Source organism: Vitis vinifera, chromosome 8 (genome assembly GCF_030704535.1).
Source record: "Vitis vinifera cultivar Pinot Noir 40024 chromosome 8, ASM3070453v1".
Taxonomy (NCBI): domain Eukaryota; kingdom Viridiplantae; phylum Streptophyta; class Magnoliopsida; order Vitales; family Vitaceae; genus Vitis; species Vitis vinifera.
In genome coordinates, this window is record NC_081812.1 from 18,943,778 (window position 1) to 18,966,212 (window position 22,435).

The 22,435-nt window shown below is 30.6% G+C and overlaps 2 protein-coding genes across 2 annotated transcripts; both read left to right on the forward strand.

Moving 5' to 3' along the window:
- Positions 1-836: 836 nt before the first annotated feature.
- LOC100244201 (uncharacterized) lies at positions 837-4,403 on the forward strand. Its single transcript, XM_002277216.4, has 3 exons — positions 837-2,271; positions 2,895-3,078; positions 3,635-4,403. Exons 1-3 carry the CDS (start codon positions 1,408-1,410, stop codon positions 4,177-4,179), a joined length of 1,593 nt encoding a protein of 530 aa, XP_002277252.1. The 5' UTR covers positions 837-1,407; the 3' UTR covers positions 4,180-4,403.
- Positions 4,404-15,002: 10,599 nt separating this feature from the next.
- On the forward strand, positions 15,003-15,915 carry LOC100266546 (dehydration-responsive element-binding protein 1F). Its single transcript, XM_010655747.2, has one exon. It carries the CDS (start codon positions 15,079-15,081, stop codon positions 15,715-15,717), a length of 639 nt encoding a protein of 212 aa, XP_010654049.1. The 5' UTR covers positions 15,003-15,078; the 3' UTR covers positions 15,718-15,915.
- The last annotated feature ends 6,520 nt before the right edge of the window (positions 15,916-22,435 follow it).

The following is a 22,435-nucleotide window of genomic DNA, read 5'->3' on the forward strand; positions in this document are numbered from 1 at the left end:
CCCCTTTTTGTCCTTTTCCCCCTCCGTTTCGGCTCCAGTGCCGCCGAGACGCTCACCACTCCCTATACTCTCCTCCTCGTTTTCTCTTCATTTTGTCGCGATATTTTAATCATATATTTCTACGATCTGCCATACGTCAACGCCTCATTTTTACTAGCAACGCCCTCAGGTGTAATAAGTCACTCCCTTGACTACCTTTAGGACAGCTGGCGAAAATAAGGCATTGGAAGAAGACGACATTAAAAAAGTTACGTGTCGAGCTAGACTACAGCCACGTTTTTGCCCTTTTCTTTTTCTTGGTTTAACGCAAGAGGTTAAAAATACGGCGGAGTTAGTTATTATTGACGGGGAAAGTGTTTTGTTTGTTTAAGAAACTGCAATGGAGAACACCGGATTGTTAAGGTAGCTTTAGTCATTTCATCATTAATTATAGATAATCGGTAATGGCTTCGTACGTAGGGGAATCATATTTATGGGAAATGCAAACCGGTACCATACCTATTTATTATGAAATAATCTAGAAACCCATTTTTGGAATAAAAAATAATCACATAGAGAAAATAATTTTTAAAAAATACGCTGTGTCTTTATAAAAAAGGAAAAAAAAATCTCAGCCATACCTGTCTATTTTAGTGGGGTTGTTTGGGCAGAGAGAAATGAAATCCGGAGTACGCGTAGCTTAGCACATTGTTATATCAAGTTTGTCGTTTGTGAGTTAGATTGGGAATTGGGATATGGGATAGATGGAGATGAGAATGCAAATTGAGGTGAATTAAAAGGATGATTTTTAAAACAAAGGGTGTGGGGGAGTGAGGGAGGGCAGGCGGAAAGCTTGGGATGGACCAGCGAGGCAGGGCTATTGTCGCGAATCCTGTGACTGAGGGTCTCTGGTTGTTTGCTGTAAAATTAAAAAAGGCGAGTGGTAATGAGTGATACATGTACATACATATGCTCCAAATAAATTACATAGCCGTCGTCTCTCTCTACCCTCCACTACTCATTTCACCTTTTTCTGTCTTTACAATTACAGGGGTGGTACTAAAAGGAGATGACCCTCTTACTCCACGCTCACTACATTGCTTCTTCTCTAGCCATTTTCACGCCTTGTTATTTGATTTATTATTCCATGTTGTTATAATAATTTGTTTATCACCACCATGCCTCGATATCGTAAACCTCAGATTTGAATCGGGAAGTATCCGCATTCCTTCCTCTTTCTCTCTCTCCCCCCTCTTCTGTCTCCTATATTTGTACCCAACTTCTCTCCCCTTCAAGCTCCCTTTGATGTACACATGTAGTTGAGATCTCCTCAACTTTTCTGGTTATAGATTTCAAAGCTGTTTGAAGATTCGAGCTTCATTTTCCACTCTTTCTGTTATTTTGTTTCCTTTGTGACAGATTTTGCTGATGGCACATAAAAATCTGCACGAGCTGTTGCAGGAAGATCAGGAGCCCTTCCTTCTGAAGAACTACATTGCAGACAGACGTTGCCAACTCAAGCGACCCCTACCCAAGACCCGTATACAACTCAAGAAACGAAAACCCATCTCAGAAACCTCGAGCTTTTCCGGAAATTTCTGTAAAAATGCATGCCTTTTCTCCTTCCACGACTCGCCGGACGTCAAAAAGTCCCCACTTTGGTCCCCGGCCAAAAGCCCCCGCAAAAACTCAAATGCCATTTTCCTCCATATCCCCGCCAGAACAGCAGCTATGCTTCTTGAAGCTGCGCTGAGGATTCAAAAACAGTCTTCTCCAAAACCCAAAGCCCAGAACAAGAACGTGGGCTTTGGTATATTCGGGTCTATAATGAAGAGACTAACTCAGCGTAACCGGAATCGAAAGCGCGAAATCGAGGGTGATGGTCTTAGGGTTTCTGTGAAGGATATTCTGAGGTGGGATTCGTCGGTTGGGCGTAAAAAATTCACGGAAGATTTCAAGAATGTTTCAGAGGAAATGGTGGGAGTGGAGGAGAAAAGTGCTTCTGAAATGGGGTTTTCATGCTCTTGTAACGGAAGACTTAGTAGTGTTTGGTCTGAGAGCAATGAAGAGAAGTCTTTGGACATGGAGACCTCTAGCAGTAGCCAGTCCGAGGTCTCTGCAGAGATTATTGACTTCGTATCTAAAGAGAGACAAAATGGTGATTTTGCTTCTTGTGAGAAGGATTTTTGTACAAGCCCCTTTCGCTTTGTTCTTCAACGGAGCCCGTCGTCAGGACGCCATACGCCAAACTTCTCCTCGCCGGCAACATCCCCAGGTCGCCACAGGTCTCAGGTTTGTTCGATTTCCATTTTGTCACTTTTATTAGTCCTTCTGAGTCGGCTGGGTGAGCGAGTTGGGGCACAACTCGTGACTCACTCGGGTAAAGTCGCCCAAATTGGGAATGCAAACTCAGCCACTCGTCTGAGTGAGTTGAGCGTGTTTGAATTGTCGGCAAAGCAATCTCTCGTTCTGCTTCGTTGGCCGGAATGTCGTTGCTAGATGACAAGTATACCCATTTATTCCACCGCCAGAAGCATAGAAAATCCCAAACTTGATCATGGACATAAATGACATTTCAACGTTTGTCAGCATGAACCCTTGTTGTTTTGCATAACTGTACTTTAGATCACGTCTCTGGCATGAAAATCTTTTTATTAAGACCTTGCCATACAATAATTTCCCGATAGAGGACAAATCGAATTTTTGTTTTTTCAGGTCGATATGTTTTGCAACAGAATTGTTATGATTAATGGTTTGCCTAAAAGATTAAAGCAGTCAACATTCACTTGTTGATAGGCAATAATTGAATTATAGTTTAATCGCATCTGTAATGATTCTTCATCCAATTATTATTAAAAGCAGTTCGATTCCCTTTACAACTGTGGTCAACTTCTGAGCATTGTGAATTTTAACAGGACAAAGAGAACAACTATGAAGGAGAGAGCTTAATAGAAGAAGAGGAAGAAGAGAAGGAACAGTTCAGTCCTGTATCCATATTGGACCCTCCCTTCGAAGACGACGATGATGGACACGAAGGAGATGATGATGGTGATGATGATGGCAGTTTTGATCTTGAATGCAGCTACGCCATTGTACAGAGTACGTATCATTATTTCTGTGGCATCTTCAGCTTTTATCGTCCTTTTCAAGTGATGCTGTTACCATTTATTTGTGCGTTCGAACTTCGATGTTGGTTAAAATGGATTTTGAACAATGAAATTGAAATCTATGTCAGATGGCATTCAAGCACTGTAGGTGAATGGGACTTGTACCATGGGTTTAGGCTGCACATCCACTTGTCCATGAAACCGACTTTACTTCATATGTTTATGGGTGTCCCACATTTTAATTAAATGGACCAAAGGAAATGATCAACCTAGCTTTCGGTTCTATTTCTTTTCTGGGGATGGCTATGTTCATGTGACAGTTGTCAGAGTCTTAAATTTAGTGGAACCAAATTCATAATGAGTATAGCCCTACTTACCTGCTGTGTGTTTAAAGCGTAAACCGGAGGTCTCCTGTACTTTTCTCTTCTGCAAACTGACTTTCCATTGTACTTTGTTACATTTTTTCCTCATGACTCCCTTAATTAATGCACAAAGCGGGTCATTGGATGATTGTTTAATCCTTTTGTTCCATGGTGTTGGATTTACAGGAGCAAAGCAGCAGCTACTACACAAGCTTCGTAGATTTGAGAAATTGGCTGAGTTGGATCCTATTGAGCTTGAGAAGAGGATGCTAGAAGGACTAGATGATGATAACAATGATGCGGCCCAGTGGGATGCAGAATCAGAGGATTGTGTAGATGATGATGAGTCAATAGCATCAGATAGGGAAAAGAAGGTAGATGATTTTGTAAGAGAAGTCCTTAACAAATCAGGGTTCCACCATTTTCAGGGAATTCCCCAGGACATGAAGAGACTGGTGTCTGATCTCATTGCCCAGGAAGAGAGAGAACAACAGTGCTCAAGGAGTAGGGAGGTGGTGGTGGAAAGGGTTTGCAAGAGGTTGGAGTCTTGGACAGAGGTGGAATCCAACACCATTGACATGATGGTGGAATTGGACTTCAGAAGAGAGCTTAGTGGGTGGAGTAAAAACCAGGAGCAGGTTGACGAGGCGGCAATAGAGATTGAGCTAGCCATCTTTGGGCTACTGGTGGAGGAGGTGTCAGAGGAACTCGTTTGTTTAAAAGGAATTTAATGGGGAGACTTTCTAAAGTTCCTCTGTTCAACCTAATTGAATTTTGGTTACAAATTAATCTTTTATTTTTTCAATTTTTAAGTTTGATTGGAGGATCATAGTCTGACTTGCAGTGTCTAGGAAAATGACCCAACAAGGATCTTAGTTAGATGGTAGCATGGTATTATGTATTTGTATCATGTATGTATCTTACTTGCTTTATGAGACATTACATGTACATCGCATTCCTGGTGCCGCCAACTCTCATTCTCTCAGCAGTTCAATCATATACTAGTTAAAAGGCTACAAAACATGCTTAATAACAAGCGCGGGAAGGGCCGAAGGGGGGTGGGTGGGTGGGTGTTGGGTAATCTGCCTGGCTTCACTGGGAAGCCAAGTCCTAGATGAAATTTGAACACGGAATAAGGTTGAGGGGAGGTCAGCTGAAAACAACTTCTACCTATTTGCTTATTATTTTCTTTGTTTTTATATGAAGGGTTGAATGACATCCCGTGTCCCATCTTTTTTTAATACTTCTTTTTCTAATTTTTCCACACGGTCAACCATCTGAAATTCCATGTAGTTTTTTCACTGACTGGCCTCATGTTATGTCTTTACATCAATGACAATAATGTGTAGGACATTTTGTAAGAGCGGGGGCTCACGCATCTGCTTTTGGCAAAGTTATTAGTGATATGACACCCCATCTACCATACATCTAATGCCAATTGCCCAAATGCAAAATGATAAGAGGGATTATGTCATGTCGTTATCTTATTATTGCATGGGACAATGGTTTTAAAGGCAGTTTTAATTTGCCTTCTCCTTTTGGCCAAAAGAAAAATTAACTAGAACGAATCATACTACAGTTAGAACATTTAATTTGAGCAAATTAATTAGGGGCGAGATAACTGCCCGTTCTTACAATACCAAATTGTAACATCAAGTTGAAAAACTATACCGCGGCTTACACGGAAGTCGTGCAATGTGGATAGCAGTCTAGCAGCTAGCAGCTTGCTGGTAATGTTGTGGAAGCAGCATTCAATCATGGCCCCCTATATGTATTGGTTCCATACGCAGATATCAGATGGGAGCTAGAGATAAGATAGAGTACGAAAAAGGGTATTCAAAGACCTCAATTACTGTACTACACCTACCAGGAAGAGGATAAGCCCACCTCTCCAGTCTCCCATCCAAGTGAGACTCTAGGCACTGTACTAGGCTCATTCAAAATTTTTCTTCACTAACTTTCCATTTTTTATTCTCTCTGCTCAGCCTAAACAATTGATTGGAGTTTCAAGCGCAGATGGCTTGAACTTTTCTCACTAATTGACTCTAGCAGCAACATACCTTGCTTTTCGATTTAGGACAGTCATACCTGATCTGGCAACTTATTTATCCAGCCTATCCACAGCAATACAGGAAAAAGACAATAGTTTGAAGTCTTTTAGCAGCCTAATAGTCCATGTTTACATCAAATCACATTTTCATTTTACCCAAACAAACAAAAAGTTGGAGGAAAAACTCAATTTCTCCTTAAGATCATATTGGAAAGTCGTACCTCCCCCAGCCAAAACGGGAACCAAATGTGTATATGCTTGTATTATATGATAATTGGGACAAGTGATGTTTCAGCTGAGTGGTCAATTTATCTCGCACTTGAGATTGCTTGCCCCAAAGACATGACTTACAAGAGTTTAGAAACAGTGAGTAGCTAATATATTGATTCTGTGGCAGGGAAGACTGAAGAATAGCATTGGAGTAATTAGTTTGAATGCAATGCAATGTGGTGAGATGGTGAGGTACAATTTGCTAGTAAGTTGGAACAAAATTGCAGGTGATTCAGTGGAAGAGGAAGAGCATAAATAAACCGCTTTTACAGCCAAGGAACCTTCACAGAAAATGAAAATTACCTTTCACATACCTCCTGTGACTAATTTTCTTGTTACAGTGGACTGATGCAGTTGAAATGCAATATTATGCACAGAGCTCTCCTCAGCTAAGATATCGGTACATTCACTGGTTTCCCAGTACTATATTTCCACCAGGGATGTGGTCCAGTCCCTCCCCCATACTAGCCCACCTGCAAACATATATAATTGAACTGTACCATGGTTGAATAATTTGAACTCGGATTGGGGTGTATGCATAGATAAATCAACTACTGCATCCATTTTCATATTCAGCATTTTATCTCCGATTGGCAAGGTTTGTACTGTCACGACGAAAAGACAGTTCTCAGCTGCCATCCTACTCCAAAGCCCACCCCTGACCAATATGTTCGGCCTTGAATCTAAGCACATAAATTCCTGAAAAAGGAAAAAGTAATAATAAAAAAATTCTGGTTACCAGCTAGGCATCCATTCATCTATTATTCAATCTGTACCTCCTCTAATGGAGGGGGGACCAAGATCCCAGTTCGGGCACCTTGCATACACGAAACTTGACTGCATTCCCTATATTGGAATGAATGAAACGATTATCAAGGTATTTGGAGCTCGATACATGGGAGGATTCAGCGATTCCCTCAACCCTCTTTCGGCTATCAAGCACGGCTTCATGCCTGTTTTCTTGCAAGGGTGGATGAGAGGGAACAGACTCTTGTCCTTGGAAAGCTAAGAAAATCTAGCATAACGCATGTTTTTAGATTTCTTGCAAGAGTATGACAAACCAAAAACTCGTTCTTGGAAAGCTTGGAAAATTCTGCAGCCTAGATTAGCATGTTTTGAACCTCTGATATCTGAATTGTCATATTCGTTCGTACTTGAGAATACATTGTGTTAATTATAGTATATGAGGTAAAATATTTAAATTCATCCCTGCAGGTCACGGCATTGACAGGTTTACTTGCAAAGCCCTTAAAGGGCACTTATTCTTATCAGTTTGCCTTCCCATTTATTTCTAGATACCCACTTACAATGGGTAGGCATCAAGTCTTTCATTCATCTGAACTCAGAAGCATTCGTTCATCATTATAGATGAAAAGAATGACGATCTTAAACATATTAAGGTGAGTGATAAGAGGTCATTTTAATTCTCTTTTTCACATATAGACATTATTTATTTATGCTTACTTTATCATTAAATTACTTTTGGATCGTCCCTTTTACTTACTTCATACGGAGAGTTGCTTAAGTTTGATATCATTTGTATTTCTCTTGAAGGTATTATATAGCATGCACAATCTTTACATGCTCTGTATCCACTTTAAGCGCACCAGAGGCTGAGGCTGAAGAGTCAAATTATTTTTTATGTGACAGTGTTTTAAGAAATATTTTTAAAAACTACAATATTGCAAAAAAAACCCAAAGATTAACCAACTCTTCCTCTCCCAAGTCACTTAGTTCTCCCTTAAACTCTCATATACATTTTTTTTTTATTCTTCATCAAATGAATCTAAGTATGCTAAAAAAATGATTGATTACTTTTCATGTTCCACAATTTTCATTAATATTATAGGCTTGATAGATGGAATCAATAGGTAAGAAGATAAGAATTTGAGATTGTTTGGCTTGTAATTTTAAAACCGTTTGTTATTTTTAAAAAGACTACTTTTACAAATTTATAACACTATTTAATGATGGTTATCTAAAAATATTTTTTAAAAGTAAGTTGAAATGATAATTTTTAGAGAAAAAAAAATGAAATTATTTTTGTTGGTTTTCAAAAACAAAAGAAAAATATTGAAAAAGAAAAATGAAAACCATAAAAAGCTAATAAAGTAGAAGATACTTTTTTTTTCTCATTTTAAATTCAACATCTATTACTAAAAATATTCAAATATAATCTTATCTTGAATTAATTGATCTTTCTAAATTTTCTTTAAGTTCTATAAATTTTTTCATTAGGTAAATAGATTCCAAATCAATCAATACTTATTAATTTTTAAAAACGATTTAAAACTCAAAAACTCAAAAACTATTCAATTAAAACTAAAAAGTTATGAAACCCATAATCGACCTAATTAAAATTAGAAAGTCATAGATTAAAATTCTTTTGGAAGGACTTTGCTAGTTTTTTCTTTATATATAATTATAATCTTACAAATTTTCTTATTATGAAAATAAACTCTAAATCAAGCAAATTAAATTTCAATCGGACTTATTAACAAATTTAGTAATTTTTAAATATTTAAAAAAATATATAGTAATACAATTAATATAAAAAAATTGGCCTAGAATGACTATGTTAGTTCTTTGTTGTATAGAATCATATTTTTTCTGAATTTTTTCACCAAATAAATAGAATTTAATCAAATAAGACTTGATGCATTAGATTAATAAATAAAGCTATTAATTTTAAAATATAATTTAAAATTAAAGAAACCAATAAAATTACTACTAAAAACTTATGAATTAAAATTGGTCAATGATGACTATATTATTCCTCTTCTATATATAATTATATTTTTATGCATTTTCTTACTAGATGAATGAAATTTAAACTAAGCGAGAATTTATACGTTGAATCTATGAATGAGTTTAATAATTTTTAAAATTAATTTTTCTTAAGATATTAGCTAGATCAACTTAAGGTAATCACCTCCAATAAAAGGAAAAGTAATGAGTGAATAGGGTGATAGTCCATTTTACAAATTTAAACTATATGAATGCAAGAAACAATTATATACAAATATAATTGTAAATAGTAAATGAGCTATTACTTGAGACTTTTTTCACAAAATAATTCTTAAAATATTTTTTATTCTTGAAAGGCTTGTAATATAACATATTTTTATCGAACATGCATGTTTAGCTAATAAGAAACATATTAAAAGATTTTTTTCCCAATCGAAAACCTTGCTAGAGGATGTCAACCATTCAATTTTATTTTTTTCTACTTTTCCTTTTTTTTTTAAAAAAAAAAAAAAAAGAGATTTTTGTTTTCTCCATTTTTTTCAAATTTTTCTTTAAGCTCATTGAGCTTATTTTGAAGATAAGAAATCTTTTTCTTTAAAGAGGTATTATTTAACCCGAGTTTTGAAAATCTTGCTAGAGGATGTCAACCATTCAATTTTATTTTTTTCTACTTTTCATTTTTTTTTTCTCGATTTTTTTCAAATTTTTCTTTAAGCTCATTGAACTCATTTTGAAGATAAGAAATCTTTTTCTTAAGAGAGGTATTATTTAATCCAAGTTTTTCAAAATCAATATATATTTCTTGAAAAACCTCTCGAGGTTCATTATAGTTATGGTTAGAAATTACATCATCTTCATGATCTTTCAAAAAACCATGGAGTACATGTTAGTCATTTCATTTTCATTTTTTTCTTTGGATGATTCATTACTTTCATTCTAAGTGGCTACCATGACTTTCTTCTTTTTTTGGCATTTAAAGATTTTTTCCTTGAATGGATCCTTCTCTCCTTGATTTTTCTAAGCTTGATATATTTCATAAATTTCTTTGTAATAAGATCAAGGTCTCCATCTTTGCTTTCCTTATCTTTTTCATTAATTGTTGAAGTTTTGAATAGTATGTCATTTTTCTTCTTCCGTTAAACTTCTTGATGATTGTTCATTTATCTCATGAGGGGTCATGAGTGAGTAAATGGGTTCTTCAAGTAAGAGCTTGGTGGTAAGATTTTTAATTTCTTGGATTGCAATCACTTTTGTTTCTTATTTATTTGGTAAAGACCTCAAAATTTTTATGACTTTCTCTACTTTGATGTATATCTTTCTCAAAGCTTGAAGTCCATTTACAATCTCTATGAACATTGTAAACATATCATTAATTGATTCAAAATATTTCATTGAAAACAATTGATAATCATGTACAAGAATATTTATCTTAGATTTTTTTAACTTGGTTGGTTTCTTCATAAGTAATTTCAGAGTCTCCATATGACTTCCAACACAAGCCTTTAAACTTTACAATTGGATTCACCAGCTCCAATTAGCACTACAAAATTCCTCAAAAGATGTCTCACTTTTGAATTTTCTAAAAGATACTTCACACTTGACCAACACTAAAAAATACCTTATACTTAGATTTTTTTTCTTTGGGTGATACCTCACACCTAAACTCACTTCAAAGGTTATAAGAAAGATATAGAATTAAACTCACAAAATACTAATACAAATTTAAAATCAAATGAGTATAAGAAAAAACAAGAATTGAAGTGTATTAATGATATGAAAGTTGAAATTTTGTACTAGAATTTTGTAAGAATATTTTATATCATTTCTTGTAAATATTTGTGAGGTGAGTTCAACTGTGAGAGGTATCACTTATGGGAAGAATTTGGAGACTTTGTCTTGAAAAGTCTTATTGTAAAGGGTGTTTGGAATCATAAGTTTAAGAAGGTTGATTGGAACCATACCAATTGTAAAACTTGGAGGCTTTGATTGAAAACTACAGAATAGTGGAACCTTCACTTGGTTAAGAGTTTGAAGGGAGTAGACATAGGCCGAGTTGTAGTGAACCACTATAAAAATGAGTATTTGTATTTTTTTCTTCCTTATTCTCTTTATTTTATATACAATTATTTTTTTCATTATCTTTATTATATATTTGCATATAATTGTTTCTTATATTAACTTAATTTAAATTTGTAAAAAAAAAAAAAAAACCATAACTCTATTTATCCCCTGAGGTAATTACCTTAGGTTGATTTGGCTAAAATTTTAACAAAATCTAATCACTATTATAAGTAATAGATTAGCACTAATACTTTATGAGTTAAGACTTTGTTGTTTCTCCTAAACACATAACTTTGTTTTTTGAATTTTCTCACTATGTAAATATGTTCTAAATTAAATAAAACATAACTAATACTTTAAATTTTTTTAATATCTTTTAATTCTAAGAATAATTTGGAATTTTAAAATCTAACCTAATTAATTCCAAACTAAATGAAACTAGTTCAAAATATTGTGTCATAATTAAGCATTGGATGTGTATGTAATGAAAAACTTAATTTATTTATATGTTAAAAAAATTAAACTTCATTTTTTAAAATTTATTTTATTATTATTTATTTTTAGAAAAAAAAATCAATTATACTTTTATGATGATGTTAATATTCATATTTTTATAAAATATACTAAAATCACACACACACACACACACATATATATATATATATATATATATAATATAATTTTTTTATTTTATTACAGTATTAGTATTAATATTTTACTAAAAAATATTTATTTGTTATTATAAAATTATTTTTATTTTTGTAAGAATTTAATAATTAAATTAATATTATATAAATTGAATTTATAAATTTTTTACAATATCGAAATAAAAAACTATATTAAAAAATAAATTATCCAAGCAATTTTTTATTTATTTTTTGGAATAGTATGTTTAAAAATAACTTATTAAATAAACTTTTAAAAAATAACTTAGTGGTTAACTTCTAACTCCGTGTTGGATGGCCCTTGATTAATGTGTGATTTATCCATTCTTACTTTTTTATGTTAATGTTGATGACTAGATATGGGAAGAAGTAGGCCTAGGGATGGGGCTCGAGTACTTGCGTCACCCACAAAGGGATGAGTGTAAAATTAAAATAAACAACTTAGAGGAGAATTTGAGATTATTTTGAAAATCCATAGGTTCGAGGCATATTCAAGTTTGTCTTGCCCTTCCCTGCCTCGATTACATATAAAATAAAATTAATTTTTATTTCAATAATAATAATAATAATAATTGTGAATCAGTCATAGTTGTCTCCTAAAGTCGCCTTGTTCTTTTGGCCCAAGGGTAATAACACACAACTAATCGAGTAGGTGCCTGAAACGCTTGAAAATGTTAATTGTAACAAACATTAAGTACATATAACAAATATTAAGTGTTTTGATTAACACAGTTGTTATAAGGATATAACATAAGTCTTTAAGGCTCACCAAGGCATGATAATTGTTATGAGTAGGTAATTATTGACATTAAAGCTTGTAGCGTGCATTCAAATAAATAGCCCCATTTGGCAACAAATGAGGTATATTATCATTTTTCTAAAACACTTATTTTTTTGTTCAACTATGACCTTTTAGTAGTTAACCGATTACATTCTTGTTAGTCGTGCACCAACAATAATAATAATAAATATTTTTCAATAAAATAAGTTATAAAAAATTATAATATTATAATTATTCATAAAATATATATTGTTTTGATGTAATTAAAAAAATTAGAAATAATTTTTAATCCAAGAATGAAAATTATTTTGAATAAACAAAATGGTGTTGGGATGAGGTGGCCAATCTCAGTCCATCTCTTTGCTATCCCAAAATAGCTCTTGTTTTAGATTTGTTAATTCATTTTTGGTTTACATGACTTAAAAAAGGAAGATAAAGCATCTACAAAAGTTATGCATATTGATTATGTGATTTTGGATTCGCCTCTGGGATTTTGGGTCGTTTTACTTTCTTACAAACAGTAGAAACACCAATTCAACAAAGAAAAAGAAGTGAAAAACTATTTTTAAAGATAAGTACTAGAAAACCTGGTCAATCAAACGGACGGTTAGTGTTCTAGATGAGATTGACGTTCTGATGATGGAGTCATTTTCATTAGGCAGGGCTGGCAAAACCAGGCGGTTTAGTGCACCGTCTACGCGTTTTTCTGGGCCCAAATTTATTGGGCCTAGAGGAGGATCTTAGTCTTGGGGCCGTCAAAACTTCAATATCTAAGTCGACCACATAACAAAAGCATTAGTAAGCCACTTCGCAAAATCAACATCACGATGAATCATTATAAACAATGGGCGATACAAAATAAAAATGAGATCGAATTGGTAGGTCAAATCAAAATTTGATAATGATTGGCATCTGATTTCTTTTCAACCATCCAGTTGGCTCATATTTCTCAAGGGGAGGTGGAACACATGAAGCACAAGCCACGATATCTCTCAGTCTGCCTAAGCTCTCATCCCATATTCTAAAAGCTTAGATCAACCAGTCGTAATCGAACACTAATGGAAAAAAAAAAATCATTATGGGTAATGGGAGACTTTATTTCCAGTTGTAATTATTGTTTAACCTTATAATTCATGATGGGATTGCTGTATATAATTAAAGCATTGCAGACCTATGGTTTTGGTGGATGGCTTTAGGGAAGTACATTAATGTGGTTGGTTTCTGTAGACGAAATATTTTTTGGGCCTGGGGCCAGGGTTAGTGTCATTTAAATTTTATAAATATTAAATTATTACTAGTACTTTGTTAAAGTTGGCAACTGCATCATTTGGTTTCTATCTATTAAGGTAAAGAAAAAAAAAAATATATATATATATATATATATATGTATAAAATTTACCTACTCCTGTGGATTTGATACGAAGAAGATTTAGGTAATATTTATTTTTTTTACTTAATTTTAAATAGAAGTTTAATGTTTAATAGTGTTAAATATTAAGTGGTTTGTTTTGTAGTATTTTATTTTTATTAAGTATTAAAAAGTAAAAAACAATTAATATGTTATTTTTTCTATTTAGAAAAAATTAAGATGGTGTTTATTTTTTTGGCTTTTTATTGAAAGCAAATTGTTTTTAGAATTTAAGTTATTTATTTTTCTATTTTTTCATGACTTATTATAAACTTTTTATTAAATAAAAAAAGCCAAAATATATAGCATTTTCTAAATAAAAAAATATATATTAGTTTTTCTTTACTTTTTAATACTTAATAGAAATAAAATACTATAAAAACAAACAACCTAATATTTAATATTATTAAGCATTAATGTCCTATTTATAATTAAATAAAAAAAAACAAACACTACCTAAGAGAGTGTTTGATTTTTTTGCTTTTTATTAAAAGCAATTTATTTTCAAAATTTAGATAGTTTGTTTTTCTATTTTTTTCATGACTTATTATAAACTTTTCATTAAATAAAAAAAATCAAAATATTTAATTTTTTTTAAATAAAAAAAATAACATAGTGGTTTTTCTTTACTTTTTAATATTTAATAGAAATAAAATACTATAAAAACAAATAACATAATATTTAACACTATTAAAATTAAGTTTTTATTTAGAATTAAGTAAAAAAAAATTCATCTAAAATTTTGATTTTTTTTTATATTTAGTAAAAAACTTATAATAAATAATAAAAAAGTAAAAAATTAAATGATCTAAATTCTGAAAATAAATTATTTTTAATAAAAAACTAAAAAAATAAACACCACGTTAGTTATTAATACGGATTGAGGGATAACAATATCAATATATCAATAAAACTAACCCTAGTTCGAGTGGAAATTTGCCTAGCGTATGAGTTTGTGTTTCTCGTCACCGTAGCAGTGACGAGACTCGAGCACCCGCTTTGACTTTGATGGAGTCCAGTCCGATATTTGAATGTTCAAAATTTGAGCTCATTTTCCTTGAGAAGCATTAATTAGAGACACGTAGACAAACAAAAAGTGAAGAAATAGATGGAAAGGATCAGGTGGGTCAAACAAAGGTCCAGCTGACTTTGTCAATGACACTCTACGTGTTGCCTACAGGTACTGCGGTACATAGGCGTGGGACCGACTACCGGCCTTGCGCCTTTCGTCCATGCTCAATATTCTGTCCACACACTCTCTTTCTTCCTTCTCATCGTTGACCACTTCTAAAGTCCATAAATCACACATGCATATGCCCCGCATTCTTGTAATATAATGTTTTTATGATGAACCTTTTTTTTTTCCTTAAATGTCATAGAAATTCCTCTCAAAATACCTCTATTTTTGGAATATGATAAAACGTGAAATCTTTCAGGCACGCGATATTCCGCAACTGAAATTTTGCACATGCTAATAAAAAAAAGACTAGGTCAACGTGTGTTTTTTACTTTTCTCCTTTAAAAGGCCAATAGTGAAATTTTCTTTTATTCCATGAACCATTCATCTCTCGTGCATCTTTCATGCAAAAGACTCCCACCATTAAACCCAGTTAGTCTCGATCGCATTTTAACATTTTCTCAGTGGGAATGAACCCATTTGAACGCCAAGTTACCAGCTCTTTCTCTGTAGAGTCTTCGTCGTCATCATCATTTTCATCCTCAACACGTGCACCAGGTAGTTCGTCGCAAACCCATGAAGCAGGAAGCAGCAGCCAGAAGCGCAAAGCCGGGAGGAAGAAGTTCAAGGAGACCCGACACCCATTGTACAAAGGCGTTCGACAAAGGAACGGCAAGTGGGTGTGCGAACTGCGGCAGCCTCGCAAAAGGAATCGAATATGGCTGGGGACTTTCCCTTGCCCGGACATGGCTGCTAGGGCATATGATGTAGCTGCTTTGGCTATTAAGGGAGACTCTGCTTCCCTCAATTTCCCTGAATCCGTGAGTCAGTTGCCTCGTGCAGCGTCATCTTCTATAGAGGACATACGATCTGCAGCTCTAAAAGCTGCTCAAACATTTGAAGCTACGGAGAAGGAGAAGGAGAAAGAAAGGGAAGACGAAGATTCAGACCCTTGCCAACTATTTGTGGATGAGGAGGCTTTGTTTAATATGCCGACTCTACTGGACAGCATGGCGGAAGGCTTGATCCTTACGCCGCTGGCACTGAAGAAAGGGTTCAATTGGAACAGCATTAAAGAGGCGGAAGACTTCACTCTCTGGACTGACTAATCTCCTACTCCTCCCACTCCCGTTGCATAAAAATGGAAAGGAAAAAAGAAAAGAAAAGAAAAATGTAGAATTTGGTGGACTCATTTCTTCACCTCCAGTGATGACCAATTGTCTGACATTTTCCGGTCATCCAGCTCATGTAGGGCTTGTTTGGTTGCTGTGTTTTTAAAACTGTTCTGGAAACAGTTTTTGATAACAGTTTTCAATAACAGTTTTTTGCGTTTTTTAAAAAAAAAAATTGTGTTTGGAACTGAATTCTCATTAATAGTTTTTGTTCTAAATAAAAAAAATATATGTTTAATTGAGTTAATAAAAAAAAATTAGAATAAATAAAACAAAAAATATGTTTGAAAATTATTTTTTTAATTAATAAAATGTTTTCTTCAATTAATTAATTGGATATTATAAATATATAAATAATTTTCATATGCATAATTCATTTAAATTAAAAAAATATTCAATTTTGAATTTTTTACATCAATTATAATTTTTTAAACAAATGATGACTTTTTCATCATATGTAAGTATATTAATTTTAATAATTTAAGGAAGAAGAAAGGGCTTACGGGTGGGGGTATGGTGGTTGGGTGGAGCTCACCTTTGTGGAAACACAAAAAGCAAGTAAGAAAACACAAAAATAAGGAAGAGAAAATACAAAAAATAATATATTATTTGAATAGTGAAAAAAATAATGATAATATCTTTTTATTGTTCTCAAAAAGGTGGTTTTTGAGAACACGGAAAACACAAAAAACAAAAACACACTCTCTTCCCCAAACAAGTTTTTTGTGTTTTTTGTTTTAAAGAATATAAAACAGTTCTCGAAAACAAGAACCAAAACTATAAATTTAGCGTTAGGTTTAAGTTATAAATGAGTTTTTTTTTTTTTTTTTGTCTTCCTTTCTATTTTTTCTAACAAAAAAAGAAAAAGAAAAAAGAAAGTCATAGATGTATATTACATAAACTAATTTGGGATTTTTTTTTATAAGAGTATGGTAGTTTAAAAAAATAATTCCTAAATTCTCGTGGTCCAAAAAATAATTTCAGATCTATCATAATTTTTACCAAATAGGAAATAGAAAAACAAAAATTATTTTTTCCTTTTAAAATCGTCTCTTCAAAATATCATTTATATATATAACAAAAAAAATCGTATTTTTAAGAGACAATTTCTATTAAAAAAAATATAATTTTTATTAAAAAATAATAAAAAATAAAAATAAAAATAAAAATAAAAAATAAATTAGGGTAGAGTTTCTCTATTATATATATATATATATATATATATATAACCAAATTTAGGGAGAGAAATTTGTGTATTTGAATTTCAAGGAATGATTTCTTAATTTTTTTTATTTTTTTTTTCTATTTGATCAATTTTCTTGGGACCTATGTTAACAACAGGTAAAATTTGGATATAACTAAAAATTATATTTTATTTTCTTCAAAATTTTCTTAATAAAAAATAGTTAATCATTTCTAATTTTAAGTGTATTAAAATATTTTTAAAGAATTATTTTATTATTATTTTTAAATTACTTTAATAGTTTATAATTATTAAATAAAATATTTTAATACACAAATGATTACTATTTCTTTTTAAATTTATTAATACTCAAAAAATTATATCTCTTAATGCTGAAATTTTTTATTCAAAATTAATTTATTGAATAATAAATTAATTTATTTTTCTATGTTTTATTCCTTTTACAATTAAATTTTAAATTAAAGAATAACATTTTTTTATTTAAAAGTTTATCCAATAAAATAAATTTAAAAATAAAAACAAAAAAAATTATTTTATTTTGTAAATAATTATTTAATAAAATTTTAAAATAAAATTAATACTAAATTTGTCTTTTATAAACTAAATTTTTTTAATCTGAAGTAAAGAAACAAAAAGTAATAAATAAATATCATTTATCTTATAAATAAAAAACAATATAAAACTAAATTAGTTTTTATTTATGTATAGTTATAATTAGTTTTTAAAGATAAAATTGAAGATAAAGACCAAAATATTTTTTAAATTAATATTTAACTTAATATATAATTTTATAAATATTGTTATTGATAAATATCTCAATAATTATAATTATTTTATATATTAAATTTAGTAAATAAAATTAATTAATTTTATCATATATATTTATAATAATTATATTATTATACATATATATTATTAGTTAAAATATTATTAAAAAAGAAAAAAGAAAATGGACAAATAGAGAAATCATCTTTTATTTTATTTTGTAGAAGAGACAATTTCCTTCATAATTTTATTTGTTTGTTTATATATATTTATATATTATAATAGAAAAATTGTCTCTTCAAGGAGTCATTTTCCCTTGTTTTTTTTCTTTTCCTTAAATCGTTTTTAGAAGAGACGATTTTCTTTATTTTATTTTATTTTATTTTTAAAAAATGGCTTCTTCTAGAGACAATTTTAGTCAATAAATTTTAGAAATCCTCTATTGAAAATATGATTTTTTACTCATATTTTTTTATAAATGAAATAAATCATCTTTTAAAGAGACCACTTTGAAAAGAAATATCAATTTTTGCTCTTCTTTTCTTTACTTGGCAAAAATTACGGAAAATTTAGAATTATTTTTTTCAACTTGAGGAATTATGTTTTTAAATTACAATAGTCTTATAAAAAATCCTGCTAATCCGTCCAAACAACAAACTTTAATTTTGATCTGTCCAACGGACCTCATATGTCTGGCTTGGAAACCTAAATTCTTACTTGACTACTCTTCTAGATTTACGAAATTAAATTTTGACAATGAATAAAAAAAAATCAAAATATCCATGGCCTTTTAAAATTGGGAGAATTACCCAAAAAGGTGGGTTAAAAAAAATAATAACTACGAAGGCTCACTCTTTTAAAAGACAATTTTACCCTTTAATTTATTTTTTATATTATTTATAAATAAATTGAGATTGTCAATGATGTGGGGCCCATACATGATGATAAGCACAAGTTGATAAATAATGTGGGACCCATACATGATGATAAGTACATGTTGATAGGCAATCAACAGTACATTTTTCAACTTTATAAAAAATTGTTATCACTTTTGAACAATTAACTATTTAAAAATTCATTATTTTTTTTTAAATTGAGATTTTTTAAAGAACCTTGTAAAAAAAAATAATTTTTAATATCTCATAAATAAAAAGCATATCCTAAAGTTATTATATCGTTTTATATATAAAACATACAATTAAAAACTTTGTTATCATAATATAATAAATAATTATTTTTTACGAGCACTCATCAATTGAATAATATATAAATATTCAATTGACTAACACACACCTATTAAATGGAATAACTCACAATTATTCATTGGGTAATATAGCACGTGAAAAAATTAAATAAAAATAAATTAAATTATGTTATAATATATTGTAATGATAGTGTATTTATATTGTAAGTATAATGCATTTATGTCGTACCTATATTTCATTATAAAAGTAATAATTTAAAAAATGTTTATTCATACCCTATTGGTATTAACACATCGTATTAATATATTAACAACATTTATTTAGTGTTTTGATATTATTTAATAATTTTTGTATATATATATATATATATATATATATATATATATATATATATATATATATATATATATATATATAAACTATGTGAATTCAAATTAGTATTTCATTTGATTTTAGAAATTATTTATAATATAGGTATGTTGTGAAATATGGTATGATCATACAAAATTACCATTTTTATAAAAAAATTCATAAATTTCTTAATTAGGTTTTATTGTAATGTATTGTAATGTAAGTGTATTTATATTGTAATTATAACATATGTTTATTGTGCTTGTATTGTATAATAAAAGTAATAATCTTAAGGATCACCTTTTATACCTTATTAATATTCAACATATCAAATATATTAACATCATCCACTTGATACATTGAGAAAAAAAATTTATATGAAAATTAAATAAAAAAAAAACACTATGCAAAGGAAAAAAAAAATCAGATAAATTTTTTTAAATTATTTTATTATAAAAATAAAAAATGATTCAATATTTTCTATCATTTTCTTATTATTTTTAGAGAATTTGAATGAAAAATTAAACATTTTATCTTCCTTAAATTTAATACAAAAACATAATTTATCAATTTAAAATTATAATATATATATATATATGAAAAAATCATCATTTTTATTATATAATTATAAAACTTATTTTTTTCTTCATAAAATTAAAAATTAGAATAAAAATAAAAAAGGTAAAAAAACAATAAATGATATTTTGAAAATATTTTTTAAAAGTATTTTTGTTTTAAATAGTAAATTTAAATAACAAATTATATATAATTGTAAAGATTAAACCCAAAATTTTGATTTAAAATTTAAATATCAATAATTACAATAAATATGAGACCCATGTACTATAAATATATTGACAAATAAAGTAAAGTGCTTTAAATGTTTTAAATTTTAAAAGTTTTAGTTAAAGAGCAATTTTGGTATATTAAGCTTACTAAAGTCCTCCGGCTACCACCTAATTATTTTGCCCAGCTTACCTTTTGAGTAATTCTCCCTTTAAAATTTAGATGTCAATGTTTGCCAAACATTCAAAATAGTAAATGGGGCCAAGCAAGCTGTTGTCTTGTCATGGTTGAAGGAAGTACATGTTCGCCTTTTTATACTCACAGTCAATCTTTCTGATCAGTTACAAGTCATAAAAATGGATCAAAATGCAAATTGAAAAGAAAAGGTAAAAGAACAACTTTGAACCGGTAATGCGGCGGCCCACCGTCCTGGCGCAATTGATGGATGGTCATTTCAGTGCGTCTGAGTAAGCACCGGTGATGCGGTGATCCACCGTCCTGGCGGAACTGAGGGATGGTCATTGCTGTGGGTCTGAGTAAGCACCGTCCTGGCGGAACTATTCATTTGGGTCTGACTAAGCACGGAAAAGATGGTGCAGTGACTTTTTGGCAATTGTGGTTGACTGTTGGAGAAAGTAGATGTTGGCACATCATTCAAAAAAGCGAACGATGAACCGGCAACCGAAAGGTCACCGTTGCATAACTTTTGAATGAAAATCCCTCCACTACTATCGTTTCATTCAATACAACGATGATGCTTTTAGTGCGCAATAAGCACGACAGTCCGATCGGGGAACGAAAGAAGCCAGAAGGACATATAATTATGCTGATGAACAAGCCTAATTTACAAAAGTCTTATGACCAATTACGAAATTTGGCTTCTAATAATCTTAACAACCGAATGGTCGAGAGGTTTAGTGGTCCAAGCATTAGGCAATTACTGTGGGAAACTTCAAACCAATAATCATTGGAGACTACGAATTGATTTCATCAAATTTCTATACACTAAAAGAGTGAATGAGATAACTCTTATTCTTACTTCTCTTTTCATTTAGAATTTATAATAATATAATATTGACTCAAAGTTTGAATCAATATTATTACGTTTCAAGATAATGAGATCGAACTATCCCATTAATCTGTATAAGTTTTTAATATGATGACCGATGAATTCATTCATATTATATATTTACCTATTTTATGTTTATGGTTTTGTTTTTTATAAAGCATGATCGCAATAAATAAGATTTTTTTTTAGAGTTTTACCACTGTAACTCTTCTTACTTTTTTTACTAGTAGATTATTGAATGTTAATACATTTTATGGGCATAGGAATCATATTGATCATCAAACCATATTAAAAATCTTATATTTACTTTATTTTATAATAATATGTATACCTGATTTGATTAACATATAAGACAAGATCATTCCACTAATAAATGATTGACTCAATTCACGTTGAATCATATTTTGAAAAAATGTCATTTTATTTTTACCTACATATTAGTCTTAATTTTACAATCAAAATAATATAAAATAAAATTTATGTTGTACAGGCAAATAAAATTAAAAAGTAAAAAGTAAAAATCAAGACAAATGTATTTTTTTTATATTACGCATAAAAAAATAATAAGATTATAAATTGAACTTATTGTAATTATTTTATTAAATATCTTTTTAAGCAAGAAAGTCTATTAACGAAGAAGAAGAATCATTTTCAATTCATGTGTAAAGAGTTGGGGTTGACTTCTCAGCAATGTCAGAGTAAGCATGATAAATTGATAATTGCCCATAAACAAGAGCGGAACACCAACAGTGTCAAAGTTATTGTTCAGTACCAATTATCACCTATTAAGCTAAAAGATATGTTCTCGTTAATCTGCTCAAACGATATCTGAAAAATCCACCTAAAGTTGTTATACATAGATCACGAGCCATAGGAAAAAGATGTTCATTTTGCTATCCATACATGTACTTTAGATTTAATAAATAAAGGAAGGAACCGAGATTGTTTTGTTATTGCAATAGTAGTATTTTGGAAATATGGTCTTAACGGGGAACCCCTTTTTGGGCCCGTGCAGTAAGAAGGCACATCCATGCAATTTGAATGTGGGCCTAAGACGAGACGTCACATTTCACAAGACTGTTGGGTTGGCTCGTAGGCTCCTGCTTTTGTTGGCCCAAGCCCAACTCATTGCCGTTATGGAAGTGAAAAAGGAAGAGTGGAGGCGTTCATAGATTTCATATATAGACAAAATTGAATCCTAACTTATCTAAAGAAAGAGAACCATATATGATATATATTTATGTATATAGTCACCACTGACAACATAGACCAGAC

Bases quoted from the DNA above. Each gene is read 5' to 3' on its own strand.
- LOC100244201 (XM_002277216.4), top strand. From the start codon at position 1,408: ATGGCACATAAAAATCTGCACGAGCTGTTGCAGGAAGATCAGGAGCCC. The intron at 2,272-2,894 runs GTTTGTTCGATT...GAATTTTAACAG, and splicing joins CAGGTCGCCACAGGTCTCAG to GACAAAGAGAACAACTATGA. The intron at 3,079-3,634 runs GTACGTATCATT...TTGGATTTACAG, and splicing joins CAGCTACGCCATTGTACAGA to GAGCAAAGCAGCAGCTACTA.
- LOC100266546 (XM_010655747.2), top strand. From the start codon at position 15,079: ATGAACCCATTTGAACGCCAAGTTACCAGCTCTTTCTCTGTAGAGTCT.